The sequence below is a fragment of the Globicephala melas genome, chromosome 6 (assembly GCF_963455315.2).
Source record: "Globicephala melas chromosome 6, mGloMel1.2, whole genome shotgun sequence".
Classification (NCBI taxonomy): domain Eukaryota; kingdom Metazoa; phylum Chordata; class Mammalia; order Artiodactyla; family Delphinidae; genus Globicephala; species Globicephala melas.
Window position 1 is genome coordinate 83,244,948 of NC_083319.1, and position 21,369 is coordinate 83,266,316.

The window sequence follows — 21,369 nt, forward strand, 5'->3', positions numbered from 1 at the left end:
TTTTGTTACTCGTAGAGACCTTCCAGTGGGGAGAGGTTACAACAAGTAAGTAGATAATTAAAATTCAGAGTGAGATGAGCTATGGCGGGCAAAGAACAGTGTGTCTTGGAAATACAGAAAACAGTAGTCGGCATAATGAAGGCTCCTACTGTTGTCTATCTCTCGCTTTCCAACTTAGTCCCTACTATTTCTGTGGGCATCTCGTGCCCTGTTTTCAAATCATTCTACTTGGACCCAATCAGCAATTGAAGTATTTGCTAAGTAGCTACCACATGTAAAGTATCCTGCTTGACACTGTTGTAACTGTTAGGAAGCTTATGGAAGAGGGTGAATGAGAAGATTTCTGTTTAACTCAGAGTGCTTAAAATCTAATAGGAGCAGTAAGACTATATAAATATGAATACAGAAGAGAATGTGGTATTTATCGTGAGACAGACCACCTAAATGTCAATGGGGGTATTTCTGATTTGGGGAATGGAGAAATGCTCATGATGAAGTGAATTTTAAGGTGGATTTTGTTGAATAAAGGGGATTTAATGATTAAAAAAATTGAGATTGAAGGTTATATTTCAGTAGGAAAAATCAGCTGGTGCAAAGAAACAACATTTGGAAGCTCCACATGTGCAGGGACTGTAATTACTTTATTCTTTATTACATTCCCAGCACTGTCTTGTGTCTTGTATCTATCAGGTGGTCAAAGAATAGTTTTTCAGTGAATTAATGAAGAAATAGGAAAATAAGGCATGCTCATTTAAGGAATGCAAACTAACAGTTTAACTGAAAGCTGGGGTTTTTGTTTTTTTTTTTGCGGTACGTGGGCCTTCCACCGTTGTGGCCTCTCTCGTCGCGGAGCACAGGCTCTGGACGCGCAGGCCCAGCGGCCATGGCCCATGGGCCCAGCCACTCCACGGCATGCAGGATCCTCCTGGACTGGGGCACGAACCCATGTCCCCTGCATCAGCAGGCGGACTCCCAACCACTGCACCACCAGGGAAGCCCAAAGCTGGGGTATTTTAAGGCAAGTCATAAGTGATAAAGCTGGGGCCGAGTCAAGGTTTTGAATGCCATTGAAAATTTTCCTTACTCTTATGTTTATATAATACCAGAGTTTATGGAGGTGTCACAGACACATCGGTCCGTTGATCCTAAAACAGCCCCTTCAGGTGGGCAGGGTGGTAATTATTGCTCTGAGGAAGGACTCTTAGAGAGACCAAGTCACTGTGGGGTGTCTGTCAGGAAGTGGAGGACCCAAGACTCGAACCCAAGACTTGGGGTCCACATGCAATTCCCATCCCTTCATACTGCATTGCCTATCTGTTCTGGATCAGAGCAGCACTTTTTGGTGTTTGGAAGCAGCAGAAATGACAATATCATAGACATTTCTTGCAAAATATGGGCAACTGAGAGAGAGGGACCAGTGATAAGAACATTGGAATAACATGAGAGAAGACTAAACTCCTGTAGTAGCAGTGAGCTTAGACAGGCTAGGATTTCTTTTTGACAGAGCTACAAGATTTGGGGATACATTCCGCCTCTGCTGGGCTACGGCTTAGGCCGGTGTTTCTTAGTGTCGGCACGATTAATGTTTCGGGACTTAAGTTCTTTGTTGTGTGGGGACTGGCCTGTGTATTGGTGGCTGTTTGTCAGCATCTCTGGCCTTTACCCATCACACGCTAGGAGCACAGCCTCTCCACCTCACCCCTCCCATGGTGACAACCCCAAATATCTCCAGACGTTGCCAAACTCCCCCTGGGAGGCAAAAGTCATCCCCATTCAAGACCACTGACCTAGCCAGTCAATTTTGATTTGTTTCCAGAAAGGCAGTGGATCTTAAAGAGCACATTGGGCATTTAGTGGGAAAACATGAAGGAAGGAAATGCGGTTTCATCTTATGGATTTGGGTTTCCTCCACTGACAGTGTGTAAACCACCTCCAGTGATATTAAGCAGGAAGTGGGTGGCCGATAGTTAATTCATATGACTGGTGCTGCATTTTCGACAATGAGTTTTCATTTTGTTCTGTTTATGGTCATTTTATTCAACTATTTGTGTTCAGCACCCAGCTTTATAAGTGTATATAATCCTATTATGTTCTATTCCATTATGGGAGCTTCCTAATAGAAGAGCACAAAGTAATAAAATTAAATGAACATCTTAGCTATTGTGTTAGCCTCACACATTTCCTGACCTTGGCTGGATTTAAGAGTGTTGTTCGAGGGTGGTGGGGAGGGGAAGGTTGACAATGGGTCACTGGAAAGAAAGACAAAGGTGCGGGCTTCCCTGGTGGCGCAGTGGTTGAGAGTCCGCCTGCCGATGCAGGGGACACGGGTTCGTGCCCCGGTCCAGGAAGATCCCACATGCCGCGGAGCGGCTGGGCCCGTGGGCCATGGCCGCTGAGCCTGCGCGTCCGGAGCCTGTGCTCTGCAACGGGAGAGGCCACAGCAGTGAGAGGCCCGCGTACCGCAAAAAAAAAAAAGAAAGACAAAGGTGCATGAAGCAGGTCTTTCCAAGATTGGAGAGAAGAATTTGGATACAACTGAAAATATTTTAAAGTGAGATGGCTAGAAATGCTGCCATCCTCCTACTCTTTCCAAAATTCCATAATAGAACCACAGAAAAAAATTCCTACATGGTGCTTTGCATTAGCTGCAGCAAATGTTGGTTTAGAGGAACTGAAAAAAGAATTTGCATGTTATATATATATATATATATGCATAAATATGAATATAACTATGACTTTATAGCAGCAATTACAAAAGCATTTTCAAATGCATGTCATGTGGCGACAGTCCTTGTGCAAGGAAGAGCAGAGAGCGCATTTTGACCTCACTCGGTGACTGGGCACGAGAGACAGGTCTGAGCAAGTCAGTTCAGGTCTCTGAGTCATTGTTTAGGTTTTCCATGGAAATGAAAGCTCAGGGGAATTTGACATAAAGTGTTCGCCGGCCTCTCTGGGTTTGTTACTCTCTTTGAGGGCCACTAATATCACTTCTCAGATGATGAGTATCAGCCAGTTTCCCTCCCAAAAGACTTGCTCTGAGTGCTTACCAGTGTTGCTTTGCAGAGAGATGGGGGTTTGGGGATGGGTCTCAGGCAGTCATTCCCTCAATGTGAAGACAGTATTAGGGAAATTTTGTGTGTGTACAACCAGACATCGCCTGTCTTCCCTGCAGGGAGCTTGTGACAGCTGAAAAAAATTGTTTATAGAGTGTTTTGAGCTCTCACTGGGGTGGTACCACAGAGACAAAGCTTTGATATGCCTCTTTCATCTCTTTCAACTATTACTAGTAAACAGAGGCTGCCTCTACCTTTCTCAAAGTCCCAAGTTTAAAACGAACCATTAGGGGTCCCAGGTTCCATTTTTTACCCACTCAGAGAAGATCGTGTGACCTCCTTTGTTAAAGAAAAAGCCTTCAGAATTTACAATAGATTTAAAAAAATCCAACACGTTGTAATGTTTAACTGTGAATGACTAAGATGTAGACCAAATGAATTTTCTTTGAAAGATTCCACACGTTCAAATGAAAGAGGGAAATAGTTGGCAACATTTTGTGCTCAAAATTAAATGTTTGAAATATGGGAAGGGGACAGTTTTCCACATTCCGAGCAAGTCTATTTCATCTACTCCCACTTGAGGCTTCTGAACTTTGTAGCGTTTAAAAATCATTTGAGTCTGATTTTATTTTTTTAATGCTGCCATAGAAGCTGACCAATTTTCCCTGATTAAAGTAATATCTAATCTCTAGTAAGTGTCCTAGCATCTAGCAAGTAATCAATAAGTACTGTTTTTCAAAAATTGCTTTTGCAGAGCACAGGCCCTTCTCGCAAGATGAGGAAATAGTGACCCCAAAGCATCTGAGTAGGAGGAAATCTAGGCCAGTTGACTGAATGCTTTTCTTTAAATTGCACATGATCTCACATTCCCAAAATACCCATGCTCAGGAAAGCTATATAAGGCCATGTGGCAATTTACTCCCAGTCATATGTGCCTGATGGTTAATACTATAGACTGCTAGGGCTCAAACGGACCTTTGATGCCACTTCTCAACCTCTGTCTTTGTGGAGTAGGAAGCAGAGCCTATGAGGGAGGGAAGTGACTCACCCAAGGTCATGCAGTTCATTTCTTACAGCATCTAGAGAGACCCCGCGCCTGACATCTGATCCAGCATCTTTATTCCACATTCCTGCCCAGAATGCTGGGTTCTGGGTATTGCTCACTTTTAAATACTGTCTACCATGAGATTCCATGGGAGGGCCATAAATGATTCAAGAGGGCAGCAAATATGCTTGCAAAATATTGTGGTTTTTACGTTGAGTGTATAATTTGCATGTTGGTATTTTCATTACACTTGCTGTACTTCATATTGTTATGCTTTTAAAAATGGTTGTTCTCATGCATTCATTCAGCAAGTATTTATTGAGGGTCTGTACTAGGCACTGAAGGTGGTGGTGAGCTACATAGACAAGATCCCTGTAGCAAATCCTGTTGATGCCCCACCAGGTCCTCCCAAGTCCCACCATCCCCATGCTGGCCTCCGTGCTGGCCCCCAGTGTCCTACTGCAAACACCCGGGAATCTACCCCAGTGCTCTCTCTTAGCAGAATGACAGATGGTAGTTGGAAGGTAAATGACCCAACTTCCTCATGTTTTGGATGGGAAAACTCTGAGATGCATTCTACACCCTCTCCCCAAGCACCCCAGGGATTTGAACTCTAGTTGTCCACAGTGTAACCCGCTGGATAACGCATCCACTGCAGGCTTCCCTCACTCCCTGTGTCACCGGCTCACTCTCCCTCTAGTTTTCCTGGATCCCTTCCTACTAAACTGCCTTCACTTGAATCCTTGTGTCAGAGTCTGTTTCCAGTGGGGGTGCGGGGGCTGAGCCTCTTCTAAGACAGTCACGGACTTTGTGAAGCTCCAGTCCTAGTAAAGGATACAGACAAGAAATAATACCTGAAGTGAGTCAGGTCCTTTCTTGGTACATACTGAGAAGGAGGAGATGATAGTTAGTGAGAGGGGCTGAGAGAGGCTTGGGTTAGTGGTGAGGTCGGGGCTCCTCTGGGGTGTGATAGTTGCCCTGAAACCCGAAGGATGAGAGGTGGTGGTTAGGCATGAGAAGAGCCCAAACAGAGGATTCTGGAAGGAGGCAAGGAAACGTGCAGAGTGAGCAGGAACAGGAAAGAGACTGCTGTGGTCGTTTCACAGGAGATGGTGGGGGGGGGGCGCGGGGGAGGCTGGGGGAGGCCACGTCGTACAGGACTCTAGTCATCATCAGGAGTTTATTCTAGATGCAAGGAGAAACCTTTAAATGATGTTAAGCAGGGGAATGCAATAATCTGACTGATACCTGAAAATAATTATCCCAGCAGCTCTGCAGAGGAGAGATTCCGGGGAGGCAAGAACAGAGCAGGAGATGAATGAGAAGGTTGCTATAGAAGTTTAGGTGAGAGATGATAGATGGTTATCAGCACCCAGGTTCAAGTGTTGATAGGGAATATAATCAAATAGAATTGAAATGCAGAGTACCTATGCATTGATATCTTTGTCTCTGAAACCATTTGTATGTATTTCAGGGGTTCTTAGCATTTTGCAATGAAGTAGCTTTGGAAAATCTAATGAAATCTGTGGATTTTCACACTGTGGATTTAAAAATGTAGATATACATGGAACACAATTATGAATTTGTGATGGGGGGTTTAGAGGTTATGGAGTCAGTTAATTTCTATGTGTACATGTGTGTATATCTTTCCCTTTGTACTGGTTAGGATAGGCTCTCTACCATAGTAAAAAAAGTCCTGAAGTGGAAAATGGTTCAAACACAATAGTTTATTTCTTGCATATGGATGAAAGTTGGAGGATACATAGCTCAGCTTCATTGGACCTCAGGTAGAAGAACTCGGTTTCTACACTGTCTGCATTCACCAAACAATACTGGGAGAATGAGCAGAGAATTTCTTTGCTATCTTCAAGTCATAACTTCCAAGTTTACCGTAATCATTGTCTTCAGTCTTCCTTCTGGACAAGTAGAAGGGGAAAGAGCATGGGGTAGCATACATTTATAAGTCATCCAGCCCAGAAGTGGTGCTCAGTGCTCTGCACACCTTCCATTGGCTGGAATTTAATAGTATGGCCACGACTAACTGCAGGAAGGGCTGGAAAATGTAGTCTAGCTGTGGGCCCAGGGAAAAAGAGGGAAATACAGACTTCAGAGAGCAGCTAGCAGTTTCAGCCACAAAACACATATTTTTCTTTAAATTGTCACATTGGAGGTCTTCAGTGTTCCTTTTCTTAAGAACAGTGGACATAACTCACATTGGAAGTTTGAGGGAAGGGAAAGGATGGAGCCAATGAAGGCTGGTCAGGAGAAATCCAGGGACCCTTTTTTTTTTTTTTTTTGTGGTACGCGGGCCTCTCACTGTTGTGGCCTCTCCCATTGCGGAGCACAGGCTCCGGACGCGCAGTCTCAGCGGCCATGGCTCACGCGCCCAGCCGCTCCGCGGCATGTGGGATCTTCCCGGACCGGGGCAAGAACCCGTGTCCCCTGCATCGGCAGGCGGACCCTCAACCACTGCGCCACCAGGGAAGCCCTCCAGGACCCTTTTGAACTGTGATTTCGGGAACTAGTTTAACTCAAAGTGAGCCCTCTTCTTGGTCTGTGGAGATGGGACTTATATATAAAGGTTGTGTCCTTAAGTAAAAGATTAAGTTTAAATTGAAGTGGAAACTTGGCCCCAAACGACACTATTCTGTGCCCTGAGGAACTGGAATTAATTTGAAGCAAACTATTACTCACTCCGATTATGTGTCAGTTGGAAAGAGAGATGATTGTATTGTCCACAAAGCGGTCCTTTGCATTCATTTCCTTTCCACTGCAATGACCAGTCATCCTACTTTGTGTGAGGTAACAGGCAGTCGGCTGCTCACCCAAGCACTTATGGAGTCTGCTCTGGGCTCAACACTTTCCCGGCAGCAAGGAGCCCATAGCTCCTCTCTTATGTGTCCTTCGGGGAGTGGGTGTGGCCCACTCTCCGAAGGAGAGGAAGAAGAAGTTGGAAGTGAAGTGCATTTCTGTCAGTGAATCATATTCTCCCATTAGCTTCCATTTAGAGATGCTTTTCTTGGGGGCAGAGGGTGATGAGTTTTGCCTTAAAATATAAAGAAATTTCAATAATTAAAAAAATATATATATATATATAAAGAAATTTCAATTGAGAACACAGCAAATTTTAATTCCTCCAGAGTTAGAAGAGCTGCTTTTCCTTCTAATATACAAAATCAATTTTTTCTGAAACTTACAAAAAAAATCCAGAAATGGCATTCTCTTGAGTTCAGAGCCCTTCTAAAAATCACATTTAGTGTTTGTACCATTCAGCACCACAGGGAAGATTAAATTTCTTCCATGTTGCCTGTTTCTCGCTCTTTCCTCTGATTCTCTCCTTTTCATCATAAATATTCCTTTTCAACCCCCTAAATTTTAGTGATTTCCTCTGAGAGACATTTGAAAAGGAATCTTTATTGCTATTTATTTTATTTAGAGTTCCATTTTAGAGCTGTTAATGTGTTAATACGCTATTTTCTTTTCTACATTCCTCTTCTCTGGATAGGGAAGATTGAACTTTCTTCAAGAAGAGATGGATTTAATTGGTTAATTTCATAATTTAGACTCTTTGTTGGTCTTGATTCCAAAAGAAGGAGTTCCTTTAAGCTCGCTGCAATTACATTTGCTTTTGAAGGAGCCCTTTATGTTGCAGTGAATAAAGTGTCTCTTATTAAGTAGAAAATAAATGAATCTTTGGCAGGACTCTGCTCCCAATGGGTGAAACATCACAGGAAATTGAGAAATTGTTTCTTTTTGGCCTTATGGGAAATTTTTGCGGGTGAAATTTAGTACCACGGTTTTAAGACTACTGCTTAAATTCATCAAGAAAAAGTCGAACAAAGGACAGTTCTTGGAAGGGAGACGTATCAATGTGATGGTGCTCTGCCTAATTTGTTAAATTTTCCAAGAACTCTGGCGTATGGTCAAGAAGATTATAGTCTCTCTTATGTAATAATTGTGTGACTGTTAAAAAGAACTTAGAAGTATTTTAGCAATTTAGGAATAAGTTTGTCAAAAGTTAGCCTCGTTGGATATCCTTTTATTTGTACCTACAAAAAGGGGTGTTTTTTTATGTGTCCAAGAAGAAATGTGTCCCAGCTGCAGCATCCAGCTTCTGTTCTCAGTTGGACTCTGGGCTCCACTTAAACTTGAGCAGATCCACTTGGGACACTAGACCTGGGTTCTGAGCTCCAGACCTGAGCCCCAGACACTGGATGCCTCCCTCTGAGGCTTTCTGCACGTAGTCACCTTATTTGGGAATTATGCCCCACACGCATGCTGTGAGTTGAACCCCTTGCCTATTTTCCTGCCAGGTTCCTTGGAGACACTGGGCAGCATCACCATGTGTCTTGTAGTCTAAACCCAAGAACGTCCCTGTTCATTTCCGATATTCCCCTCAACTTGCAATCGATCGCCAAGTCCTCTTGATTCCCCTAAAGAGGCCGGACAGCCATCCCCTCCTCATCCCTGCCCCACCTCCCCACTACCTGGCTCAGGTAACAATTCTCTCAGGCCCTGATTTCTCCAGCAGCCTCTTCAACCAGTCTCTTGCCCTCAGTCTTTCTATTACATCATCCTGTTTCCATCCTGCAACCACTTTCTAAAATTAACTGTGATTATGTTCCTTCCTGGCCTGAAGTTGGTTGGTTGGTTGGTTTCTAGGGCCTACCTGCAATTTTCACCATAGATTCCAAACTCTTAACCTGGCCCTTGCTTATGTGTTTCAGCTTCTTTCCGCTTTCCAGCTTCATCAGCCCCTTGACAAATGAATGCTTCCCTCTCTAACCAGAACTGGACTATTTACAGTGAGAATGTCCTCCTCTGCTTTTTCGCATTCTTGGCAAATTTTAATCTATTGTCCAGAAGCCAAAGAACTCTCCCCCCTTACCTGCTCCCCCCTTACCTGCTTCCCAGATTCAGCTAGATACTCCTTGTTTGAGTTCCCATACACCCCGGTTGTACTTCCACGAGAGTTGATCCTTGATTGTAAACTCCTTGAGCGCAGGCCATACAGCTCTTTGTATTTGAATCTTCTGCTATGCCTGCTGAATAAATAAACAAGGAATGAATAACTACTTCTAGTGCTTTTCTATATATAAGATTGAATCCTAATTGAAGCGTTGTAAACGCTACAACATTTACATCAGCTTTGGCTAATTTTGGCTAAGTATTTTGGAGGATTGGAAAGGCAACTAAGAAAGAATGGAAAAACTGGATTTGGCATCGAAAGGCTGTGGCCTTTGCTAAGTCTGTCGGCCTCTCTGAATCTCAATCCCTTGTTAAGGAACTGGGATATATTACAGGGTTTGACTGAGGACTAAGGGAGAAATGTCTGAGGTGGGGGAGGCATTTTATGAATTATGATGATTGCACAAGTGTTACCTGCTTTATTCTTATGCTTTTCATACCTGTAGTTCTCCCTACTGCACCTGTGTCAAACACCAGCCTAGGACACATGGGGGGTGAGTGGCATCATGCGGCACAGATGGGAGGAGAGTACTTACCAGGTCTCTGTTCAGTTAGGTGGAGACCTACTAATGGCAGGATAGACGTCGGAAATGGTTCACCCTTAGCTTTCCCATTGGAAATACACTCCACCCTCTTGTACGCTGTTGGTGAAAGTAATACCTCATGTAGTGGGAAAACAATTAGGTAACGTGCATCGAGAACCTTAACAATATTTCCCCCTTTTGACACAGTAATTCCATTTCTGGGATTTATCTTGAGGGAATGATTTCTGAAAATGGGGATGGGAGCACCTAAGACGTGCAAAGATGTTCATTGCAGTTGTGGTTATGATAGTGGATGGTGGACAATAATCTGAATCAGGTAACCAGTGAGGAGTGCTATGGCCTTGCCCTTCAGTGGGCTCTCTGTAAGACAGAAACATGATTTTGAAAAAATACTCAAGTGAAAAAAGGAGTCCAGATATTCAATCCACGATTTAATTAAAACTATGTAAATCAAACAAGTATAGAAAAACAAAAAGTGACCAGTAGGAAAATACACTCCATTTTGAAAGAGATAAGTCGTAACTAAGAAATCCACAGGCACAGCCTGGCCTCGCTACACTGAGGACCCAGTGAATGAGGTCACTTTCTTCTGTGCAAACGAATCTTTCTTTGGCATTGGATAGAGGCCAGAGGCCTGCCTTTTAAAATCTGGAAGAAAGCATTCAGAGGAATAACAATCAGAAGTAAAAATTGGCTTAGAGCTGAAGTTGTAGAATACTAAGAAAGGAAAGGCTAAATGTACTTGAAAAAGATAGTATTCATGACAACTTTGTAAGGCATTTTTGAGTGTGCAGAGTGTTTTCGCATGTATTTTTCATTTTGATGGGCTCTTCTCTTATGTAGCTTTTTATCCTGCCTGTAAAAATCACTACAGATGTAAGGAGCTGAGAAACACAGTTACTACTTATTTGGGCTCCATTCCCTTTATTGGCCTCTTATCCAGGGATTTCCCCACTGTGCAGAGTTTACTTTGAACCCAGCGGAAATTACCTAGAAGGGAACAGTCGGGCCCAGGAAATAAATAGGCATTTCATTGTGGCATTATTCACTGGAGGACCTCCAAACATTTGGCACACTTTTTCCCACACGTGCCTCATGGAACCTTGTGTTATAAAGAGGCGCAGAGCTGCTGGGAGCTGCCCACCGTCACACAGCAAGTCAGTTGTGGAACTGTGGTCCCCTTTTTTCCTCTTGAATTCCCATCTAGTCCAAGTGTCAGTTCTCCCAGAGGATTTCACGTTCCTTTTTTGTACTGTCTGTCTTAGCTCCAGAAAAGATCTGTTTTCTTTGATTATTTTCCCATATGTCTGTGGTTGAGAGCCATGGTGCATTTGTTGAATGCACTGTGTTGTTTTCATCCCTGCAGTTCCCTGTTTGATGATTCGATACTTAAGGGAGAAGAGAGACAGTGAGAAGGAAAATCTGCTCAGTGCCTTTAACCCTAGGTTTGGGCAATTTTTCTCAAAGACAAGCTCTTGCTGTCTCTTATCTTATTCCAACCTCCATGTTCTCAGGATGAGAAATAAATCTTTACACAAAAATCCAAGGGTTAGTTTCCAGGTGTTTGAGGGGAAGCTTTGGTCCCCAGTGGAGCTTTTTGGGGCCGTTTGTTATTTCTCTAGGGACAGTGCTGAATGCTTCTGGTTTACGCTTCTGTTTCGAAGTTTATTTTATGTTTTGTTGTGGTTTTCAGATTTCTCATGGTTTGGATTTGGGAAAGTAAAATCAAGACAAGGTGTTGGTAAGTAGTTCCTCATTCTTTGGATAAGTAATGAGTTTGTGTTGTTTAATTAGGATGAAACTGCTTTGACTCTCTTTATACTTGTTGGTCCTTGATTCTTTTTCTGTGTTCCCGGTTTCTGATTTGCTGAAGAAAGATGCCTAGAATTTTCCAGAAAAGGAATATTGACTTTAGTAAATGGTTTTGTATTTTTGACATCACCTTGTTTTTATCCTATGGGGGAGTGTTAACCGTCATCCAGATCTAGCTTGTTGCTGCATTTTTAAGCAGGTTAAGGAAATAAAATGCAACTACACTCCAACTCCATGTACAGCAAACATTTGGCTGAATATTCAAGTCTGGGCAAGTTCGGATCTTAACTTTCTTCCATTGGCCAACATGTAATAAATTTCTGAATTGGGAAATCAGCTGTTCGTTTATGACCACTTCTCTTTCAAAGCAAGACTCTAACGTCCAGACGCTACGATTTGTGCTTGATTGCATTCTGTTCCTTGCATTCAGACTATGTGCTGGAAATTGAAAAGCAGAGTTTGTAGCTATGAAATGAATGCAGATAATGTACCTCATTACTGGGACTGGAATCAGGTGTGATCTCCCGGGACCTCCAATTTGTTCAGTATTTTCTATGGGTACAGAGACAATGAACAGGAATTGCTTAGAAGGCATGAAAACACAAACTGTCTTTACATCTTGCCTGTGTGTTTCCAAGATCTGGCCCCATCTTTAGTATCTGTTGGTTAGTATTTATTTCGGTAGCAAGGTTGGCTATAGGGAAACTTGTAAAATAGGGGAAGTGTACCAGGGTCATGGAGCCTTCCAGTTCTGAGCCATCCGCCCCGTACGTGTTCATCCCATCCATACAAGGAAGCCTGTTTCCTTTCTCTTTTTGAGCCCGATAGCAGATCTTTCCTATTGGACAGCCTTTCTCAGTGTCGGTCCAGTGATCCAAAATCACTGAACCCAGAGGTGGCAGACACTGAGCCAGAGAGGGCCTGAAGGGGGAACGTCACCCTCACCCTTAGCTAGCCCCAGGAATTCCAAGACTAAAGCTCTTAACCAGCATAGAGAAAGTGGAGTGTGGCACAGTTGGAACATTAAGCTCCACCAGCTCAGGACTTGTCTGTGACTCCCCAGGGACAAATTTCAGATCCAGCTGATCATAGGCACTTTGCCAAGATAGCAGAGAGATTGTCCATACAGTCTTGAAGGTACCCTGTTCCAAGGCTTTGTGCTCACTCTGTGTGTGGAGGTGAAGAGGGGAGTTGAGTGACAAACTCTCTCACAACAGCGCCATGAAATGGGGTCTTCCTTCCACTAAACAGCAGATCGGTGCAACCATGTAAATGTTTTGCTTTGGTTTTGTTTAAAATTTTTTTGAAGTAATATTTATTTTTTTAAAACAGAAAAGGATAAAGAATAAAACAAACAAACGAAAACACCATTTATCCCTGTACCCAGAGAGTGTTTGTTAACATAGAGAAAAATTATACATCCATAAGATTTTTCAAAAATTAACAGTACAGAAATGTAAATATTAAACAATGTCTCTCTTACCCACCTCCATGGTTTCCCCCCACCAGCTCTCTCCCAAGAGATGTACCTATCACATATTTCTTATGTCCTTACAAAGAAAATAAATTTTATGGCATATATAGATCCTTTGAAAATGTATACACCATACTCTTACTCTTTATCTCCCCTTTAAAAATAAAATTAATAGTTAACTATGCTTATTGGCATTTTACATGGTGCAACCACGTACGTGTTTTCCAGGCCGGTTTGCTCTGCGGAGAGGCACTTGTTCCTGGAAAGCTTCAAAAACTGGGCTTCACCCTTTTAGGCTACAGCAGAGGGAATTCTTCTCCAGAATTGTTATTTCAGCTACAGTTCATCAGAAGTGCCGCTGCTTTAAAATGTAGGTTTTATGATTTTTCAGCTGTGGGGAGGCCACAGGTCTGGAGACGACTGCCACTGAAAATATCCTTTGTTACTCACAGATCCCAAGAGAAGAGGGCAGGCCATGACACAGTGGGGACCGTGGTGCTGAAGGGGGCAAGGGTCCATCAGGAGGCAGAGGGAGTAAGGGGAAAACATAGACAAGAGCCTCTATTGCGGTTTCTGCAGAAAGGAATGGGCGAGGCAGGGTAAGCAGGTTTAGGACTGGCTGGGTTGAGTAAGGTCAGTGGGCTCTGGGATGTAGGGACAGTCCCCAGTTGTCTTATACCTGGCTCTGGGATGATGGGGCAGGTGGATAGTGGACTGGAGTGTGAGAGCCTGGTAAGTGATGCGGTTGGGGGCGTAGACTGTGGATTGGTCAGTTTGTATATGAAACGTACTCTCGTAGGCAGGTACTTTATTATCTCTAGGAATTGGCAGTCCCTTCTCTGTCACCAAAGCCTCAGATGTTGAAGCATCAGAATACAGAAAATAAAAGACATGGTTAATACAGCTATTTAAGAAGAATAATCTGTCTCTCTCCTTGAAGACATGTTGGTCTTGAGAGAAGGAATCTCTTTCTCCAGATGACTTACATCAATTCTTATCAGGGAAAAAAGTCTCAGTCAGGTTTAAAAATGTCTGTAAAGTCATTTATGCAGGATACGTTACTGAGCAGCTCTGGTAAAAGAAAAGTGCCTCTTTGCATGTGAGACATATTAAAATAAAAATGGGCTAAAAATGTTTCCAGGCATAGCTCCTACTTGTCAGCTCAGTAATTAGAACTATGTACCCCAAGCTCAGCAAGCCGCACATACCCAGCAATTTAAAACTTTGTTAACATTGTAAGACATCTTTTCAAGTCCTCCTATGAATTTCTCACCCGCTGTGATGTGCCCCTGACTCTTCTTCTGTCTGTCTTTTTGGGGTGTTTTCCCCACGTGCACAGACACATAACGAGACATCCATGATATGCGCAGACAGGCTGCTGTCAAATTATATAGACATTCATCTTCCCCCCTGAGAGCTTTCCCCCTTTGCAGCTTTGCTGTGCTCCATTCGATCAAAATGTTCATAGAAAAATGGCTGAATCTCTGCAACCTTGCCAGCTGTATCAATCTTCCAGGATTTGGAACATCAGTAATGAAGAAAACAGCACTTGAATTAACATTCCAGTTGATAAACTGTTGAGGTTTATATGTCGCTCAGATTTGTCAACAGTGACCTTCTGGCAAAGTGAAAAAGCTTTTGAAAGATTACCTCTGGTGCTTTATACCGCTTCTGTGCTTAAAAAATTTCCCCCCAAACAGAGAACCCCTCCCCTTGGAATCTGTTACCTCAGAGTTGGGGGTTTTACTCAGCGAGGCCACAGAAAGGAAAGGGTGTCCTCTGATGATGGAGAAGCGAAGAGCAAGTCCCTTGGTTGAACTCTTTAAGTAAGGCTCCACTGTGTGCATGGCAGATGCTTCAGAGCCCTAATTCCTGGAGGAATTTCAACATTGTCTTCTAAGTATCATCCTCCTCCAAAATGATTGAATGCTATGGGAATGTGGATAGCCTGTCCTGGGCCAAAAGGGAATCAGAGGAAAAGCAACTAGGATCAGTGCGTTTCTAATTGTTGCAGGGAGTCCAGAAGCAGATATCGCTGGCCTTCTGACAGCATGTGGAGTGTTTGAACATGACAACTCTTGCATTTCTGGGGGTAAATGTGAAGCCTGGAATCTGTTGAGAAATGTGTGGCCTCTACCGCACCCTTCCCGGGGAGCTCGGACAGTAGCGTGCTTTGGTAACGTCGAAGGAGGGGACAGCTGCACCGGGACTGGAGCAAGGGAGCCCATGATGGGAAGGTTTTATTGACAAGATGCAGAAAGCTTAGCATAACACATGTCCATTTTCCACCTCTGGGTTTAAGCTCTGGGTGTCACGAATCATAAAACAGGGATGGTTAAGGATATTAGAAAGGACTTGTCTGTGTAGCTATTCTTGGCAGAATTTCCACTGTTTACTAACACTGGTGAGCTAGGCTCAAGATGAATACAACTGGTAAGCTTGCCTTTGCTTTGAGTGTTCTGTGGCTTCTAAATTGGCTGTGTGAGGACTTGCTTGCAGAATTAAGCCAGAGTGTATCATTAAAAGCAACTTAAATACACATCCCCTTGAGAGAGTGTTTTTAAAAATTACCTATAGGGCTTCCCTGGTGGCGCAGTAGTTGAGAGTCCGCCTGCCGATGCAGGGGACACGGGTTCGTGCCCCGGTCCGGGAGGATCCCACATGCTGCGGAGCGGCTGCGCCCGTGAGCCATGGCTGCTGAGCCTGCGCATCCTGAGCCTGTGCTCCGCAACGGGAGAGGCCGAAGCAGTGAGAGGCCCGCGTACCGAAAAAAAAAAAAAAAAAAACCTATAATAGCAGTTGGCTGCCTCCTGCCTAGTTTAAGATTCAGCTAGCTGGGGAATGTCGTTATCCCTACAAACTGTGATAATCCCCATATAAGAGGGAAAATGGATCTTGGAGGTTGGGGGATGGATTACCGTGATATTTCGTAGGGAATTCAAAAAAGTATGATACAACAACTTTTGTTTCTATTGCTGTGCTTCTTACAGAAAAAGTAAAATGTGAGGAAGAGGGAGAGATTTGCTGGAGGTGCTGAAACGTCCTGGGGGGCTGGGCAAACGCACGTGGTCTTGCTCAGGAAGTAGCGATTAAGGCTTTCGTTTAACCAGTACACATTTGTCTTCTCCGCACATTGGATTTTGCCTTCTCATTGCCCTCCCTTTGTCTTTCCTCCATATCCTTTTCTTCCTGTCTTCCTCTTAGCTTATTATAGTAACCCTGGCCAGTGGGAGCCTTCTGGAAGACCCTGCACCTATTCAGGATACTGTAGAATCCTGTGTACTATACTAGGGGGCTTTGTCTACTTTCCCTGTAGGGCGTGTCTGTCAAAAGCCACTGAGATCTTAATTGTTTGCAAGTTTTCAATGAATGTAGACCTTTATCTTTGTGAATGTATTTTTGGTTGCAAACATTATAGGTCAATGGTTGAATTGTTTAGATAAGATACAGTAGACTGTATTTATGGGTATATACGTTCTGAGACTCTGGACTGGAAAGTTTAAATCTGGTATGAAAAATGTTATGGTTATTGCTTTAGTATAAAGACATCCATGTAATGACACTACAAATAATGTTATGGCTAAAGGCAAAACAGGGAACTTTGCTATGGGATTGGACCATTATTTTGCGCGCAAAAGTGGTGCCGCTGCTGAGAGAATATACAGAAAGTGGAGCATAGTAATAGGACAGGCCGATGCAATTCTAGTCAACCAGTTATTCGTAAGTTTATTTAGTAATACTTAGTAGTAATTCATACTCATGAAGCACATTTTCATGTCAGTAGTTTCATTCCAGTCTCAGAAAGTAACAAGCAGATACTATTTTGCATATTTTACACATGTAAGCAGATGTAGAGGTACAAAAAAGTTAAGTGATTTGTCCAGAGAGTGGTGAAAGGATCAGACCTTTGAACTTCTAGGACGTCTTTCAGTACACTGTACAACAGGAATCCTAGATTCATGCTGGGAGTTTCAATGAGAGCGTGCTCTAAAGATGTTCAGAGAACAGAGAGGAAAGCTGCATATGGAATTACAGGAGAAGGAAGTAAAGAAATTGGAACCCTCACACATTGCTGTTGCGGATATAAGATATGTTGTGCAGCCACTTTGGAAAACAGTTTGTCAGCTCCTGAAAAGGTTAACCGTAAAGCTACTATATGACCCAGCACTTCCACCCAAGAGAAATGAAAACATATATCCACACAAAAACTTGTACACGAGTGCACATAGCTATATTATTCATAATAGCCAAAAATTTTAAACAACCCAGATTTCTATCAATTGATGAATGGGTCAACAAAATGGGGTGTATCCATGCCATGGAATATCACTTGGCAATAAAAAGGAATAAAGTAATGATGCATGCTACCACGTGAATCAACGTTAAAAACGTTAGGCTAAGTGAAAGAAGCCCCAAAGATCACATATTATATGATCCCATTGATGTGAAATGTCCAAAATAGGTAAATCCATAGAGGTAAAAAGTAAATTTGTGGATGCCCAGGGCTGGAAGCGGGGAGAATGGGAAGCGACTGCTAATTGAGATGATAAAAATCTCCTAAAATTAGATTGTAGTCATGGTTTCACAACTCTTGGAATATGCTAAAACCCACTGAATTGTACACTTTAAATGGGTGAATTTTAGGTATGTGAATTATAGCTCCACAAAGCCATGAAAAATTACAGGAGAATATGTATTTTTCCAACTCCAGGCCCAGCCTCAGTTATCAGCAATGATGATGACTCTGCCAGCCCACTCCATCACATCTCCAATGGGAGTAACACTCCGTCGTCTTCAGAGGGTGGCCCTGATGCTGTCATTATTGGAATGACCAAGATTCCTGTCATTGAAAATCCCCAGTACTTTGGCATCACCAATAGTCAGCTCAAGCCAGACACATGTAAGTACAGCTGTTTATACTTATTGGCCCATTTGCTGCATAGCTGTATCAAGCAGCATGCTTATCAGAGTCCCTGACGAGGATGACTGAGGGGAGGGTACCATGTGAAATGTCTGAGTATCCTTGGGGCTTTGAGCCCAAGGAATAGATCATTTAGTTTGTTGATTATGGAGTTCTCAGGGTGTGTCTGCTGCTGGGATTGGAACTGTGGGCAGATACTGACTTCTCTTGAGATCCATTTTCCAAAACCATTTGTCAACATGAAGTTGGAATCGAGGCATGCTTATCTTGAAAAAGATAGACAGAAACCAGAAGTGTCATTAGAATGCACATACATCAGTTACAGAAGACAAGCAATTGGTGGGATTTAAATTTGGTTTATTGAAAGTCCTTAAAATATACACTAATGGTAGTCAGGAATGCTCTGTGTTGCACACAGGTGGTATCAATTTAGGTAGTTCTGTTTTCTTTGTTCAGTCCTAGTTCCCAGTATGAGGCTTGTTGTGATGTCACAATAGCAAAGGGACATCACAACAGATGGTCTGCCTGTTAAGTACACTGAGTTATATTTCTTAGAACCAAGTTAACCCACTAGCCTCTGTTGGGAAACTTGGAATCTTTATCTTATCCTATCTTCTGAGCCAGTGCTCAAATATAGAGGCTGGAACACAGCCTGAAGGACAAGAAATAAAGTCACAGTAGACAAACAGGCTTATGCCAGTGGAACTCCAGGCCTTCCCTTACACATGAATAAGGGGCCATAAGGGCTAGAATATCAGGTGGCTAAGGTCCCAGGGGTTCTCTGGCACTGACAAGTGGGTACCTTTTGTCTATCTGCATGTTCTTGCCCCATCTTAAATACTGTTCTCCTGCCCTGTCTCAGGTAAGGTAGGACTATTTCAAGGTTAGATATTGGGGACTGACTTTCCATTGAGAATGCTCATGGATAAGGGGACTTAGCAGTGAGTGTCTTTTCAAATATAAAGAAACATCTGTAATTTCCTCCTATTCATTCAAATTTTTCCTGAGGTATGTTTAACAATGGATTTGAATTTAATCATTAGGGTGAACAGTATTACAGTCTTGTAATGTGTGAGACTGAACCTCAACATAGCTTTCAGTTGAATATGTAATATGATAAGATAAATAGAATAGCATATGTGAAGAATATTGAGCTCCTTGAAATAAAAGGTATTCTTTGAAATCAAAGTATTATTAATTCTAATATTATTATTATGGTGTGAACATGATGTGTGGAGGTTTGCTTAAAATGTGCATTCTTTGTTGAGATAAGCATCCTCCAATGGTTCCTGAAATGCCCTGCATGTGTAACAGTCAAATACTGAACAAAGCAAAGCAAGATAGTGTAATGAGAGATTCTGTCATCATTTTGATTGTTCTCCCTAGGAACAGAGTACTTTGACACCCCTGTCACCACCACCAGCACCAGTCTGTATGATGTACTTTAGTTAACCTGAGACTGCATTAAAATTGAAGTTGACTAAAATCAACCTGTACTCAAAAATTTGCTTTTCTTTGTCAATGGAGGAAGGATAAAGCTGAATAATCAAGTAGATAGCATTAGCCTAGCAAGTCCAATAAGAGAAAATGAACCAATGAGCAAGAAAGCAAACAAATGAGAGCCTATAGAATCAAGTGAGCTAGATGGCTTCTGAGTCTGTGGTTCTTTCAAGAAGTGCTTTCTTCCCTTAGAAGTTCCACAGGAAAATTTCCAAAGGTCATTTCCTTAATCTAGAGTTCATAGAAGTTTCTACAAAGGTTTTGGATTAGACATTTTGGTAATTTTGGAGGAGTCTTGGTTTTGTGGCTCAGCCACTCCCACTTAGAAAGAGTTGGAAGAGTTGAGGAGACCTGCAGCTTCCCCTCAGCTTCTGCCCTCTACCAGAGGGCACCAGACCATTGATTGTTTAGTTGTTCCTTATAAAGTCTTGTTGGGTCCTTCACTCAGCAGTCCTTACTGGCTCAGTGTTCTCAATCACTTAGTATCTTATATCAGAAGAAATTTTATTTCTTCCAAGCATCAAGCCATATGCTCTTTCATGATTTTAAGAACACTTAAAATAACACATCTTCCATAAATCCTTTTTCAAAGAAATGGGAATGAAGAAGCAATTTACTTCTCTCATTCCCTCTACCCTTTCTTAAATGCCATCCTTTACCCCATACTTTTTATCTTTATCTTCAATGTATCTGTTGCCTTTTGTGAAGTCCTGAGTATGACCACTCTGGTGTATGTTTCTCTAGTCTTGATTAGGTTAGATTGTAAGCTCCTAGAGAGCAGAAACTATACTTGTTGAACTACATCTTCGTAGCATGGGACATGATGTGCCTTTGATGTTGGCCAGATGTTGACCAGATATGGCTATATATTGCTGAAATATTAATTACTAACAGACTTGTAACAAGTATAGAGGACCTTTTACATTGACCCTTTTACATTGGGTCCTTTCCTATTAAATTTGCCTGTGTAGACTTTGTTAGATGTATTTTTAACAACATGTTAGCCAGTTTAAATAGATTTAGATAGCAAATTTAGCAGAAATAAGCCTTTAACAAAAAATCCTTTCTTTGAAGATCCTAATTGTAGTCGTTCAGAAATTTAAATATTTCAAAATGCATAGATCTGATGTACAGAGGGATCTGTTGCTATAGACCCATGATATTTTGGGAGCTTAGCTTTCAGTTAAGTTATTCCCATCAAGTATTTTTACAACCAATCTCTAAAGAAGGGCTCTTCCAAGAAGTTGGATAGGTTACATCTGAAAAACAAATTTAAGAAGCTCTCAGAAAAAGTATGGAATTTTTCCCATGTGCTTAAAGCAAAATATCACATAGACAGTATACCACCAAGCTCTGGATCCATCAGAGGCTTGGGTCACAAACCAGCACTTTTACTTCTCTTTCCTAAAGCTGCCTGCTATTCAAAGATGTTGGCTTTATATGTGTGCTCTTACAAACAGTGATCCCAGCTTATTTCACTGAATTGTAAGAATCTAATGTAGAAGGTGAAGTTCAATTCATTACATATTTATTGGCTACCCACAATATTCCTACAATACTAAGAATTGGAAATTGGTCATAATGATGGCATGTTCCTTGCCCTCAGGGAGTCTCCTTGGGGAGGCCAGTGGTGAAAGACTTCATCGTATAATCACAGTGCACTATGATAGCATAGCTTAGAGCAAGGATCCTAAACCCTGACAAGGATCGGGCAGGTCAATATGAGAGAAACAGGCTAGATCAGAAAGATGATATGGTATAGTGAAGGTCATGATGGCATGTGGGCTTGGTATTACCAGATACTCCAAGTTTTCCAGAGAGCGCAGGCATTTTATATTTTATGTGAATTCTCCAAGATTTAAAACGCTGGGTGGAACCAACAAAATACATCAGCAGAGTCAGATTTGGTCCACAATCCACCAACTGTTTGTGACCTTAAAGTTCAATGAATACATACACCTTATTTTACAGACAATGCTCAGAAATGGCTTGTCCAAAAGTAATACAGCCTCCCTGCTCGTGTAGCTTTGCTCTAAAAATAGAACAACAAA

At 42.4% G+C, this 21,369-nt stretch overlaps 1 protein-coding gene across 5 annotated transcripts in view; it reads left to right on the forward strand.

Annotated features, from left to right (window-relative positions):
- NTRK2 (neurotrophic receptor tyrosine kinase 2) overlaps window positions 1-21,369 on the forward strand; it is a 383,866-nt gene that overhangs the window by 196,957 nt on the left and 165,540 nt on the right. For 3 of the 5 annotated variants that reach the window (XM_060301090.1, XM_060301091.1, XM_030832832.2), the window contains one exon: window positions 17,609-17,797. In XM_060301090.1, coding sequence (XP_060157073.1) covers window positions 17,609-17,797 — 189 coding nt within the window. Of the gene's footprint in view, window positions 1-11,304; window positions 11,353-17,608; window positions 17,798-21,369 lie in introns of all 5 variants that reach the window. The other 2 variants (XM_060301089.1, XM_060301092.1) reach the window with 1 other exon arrangement.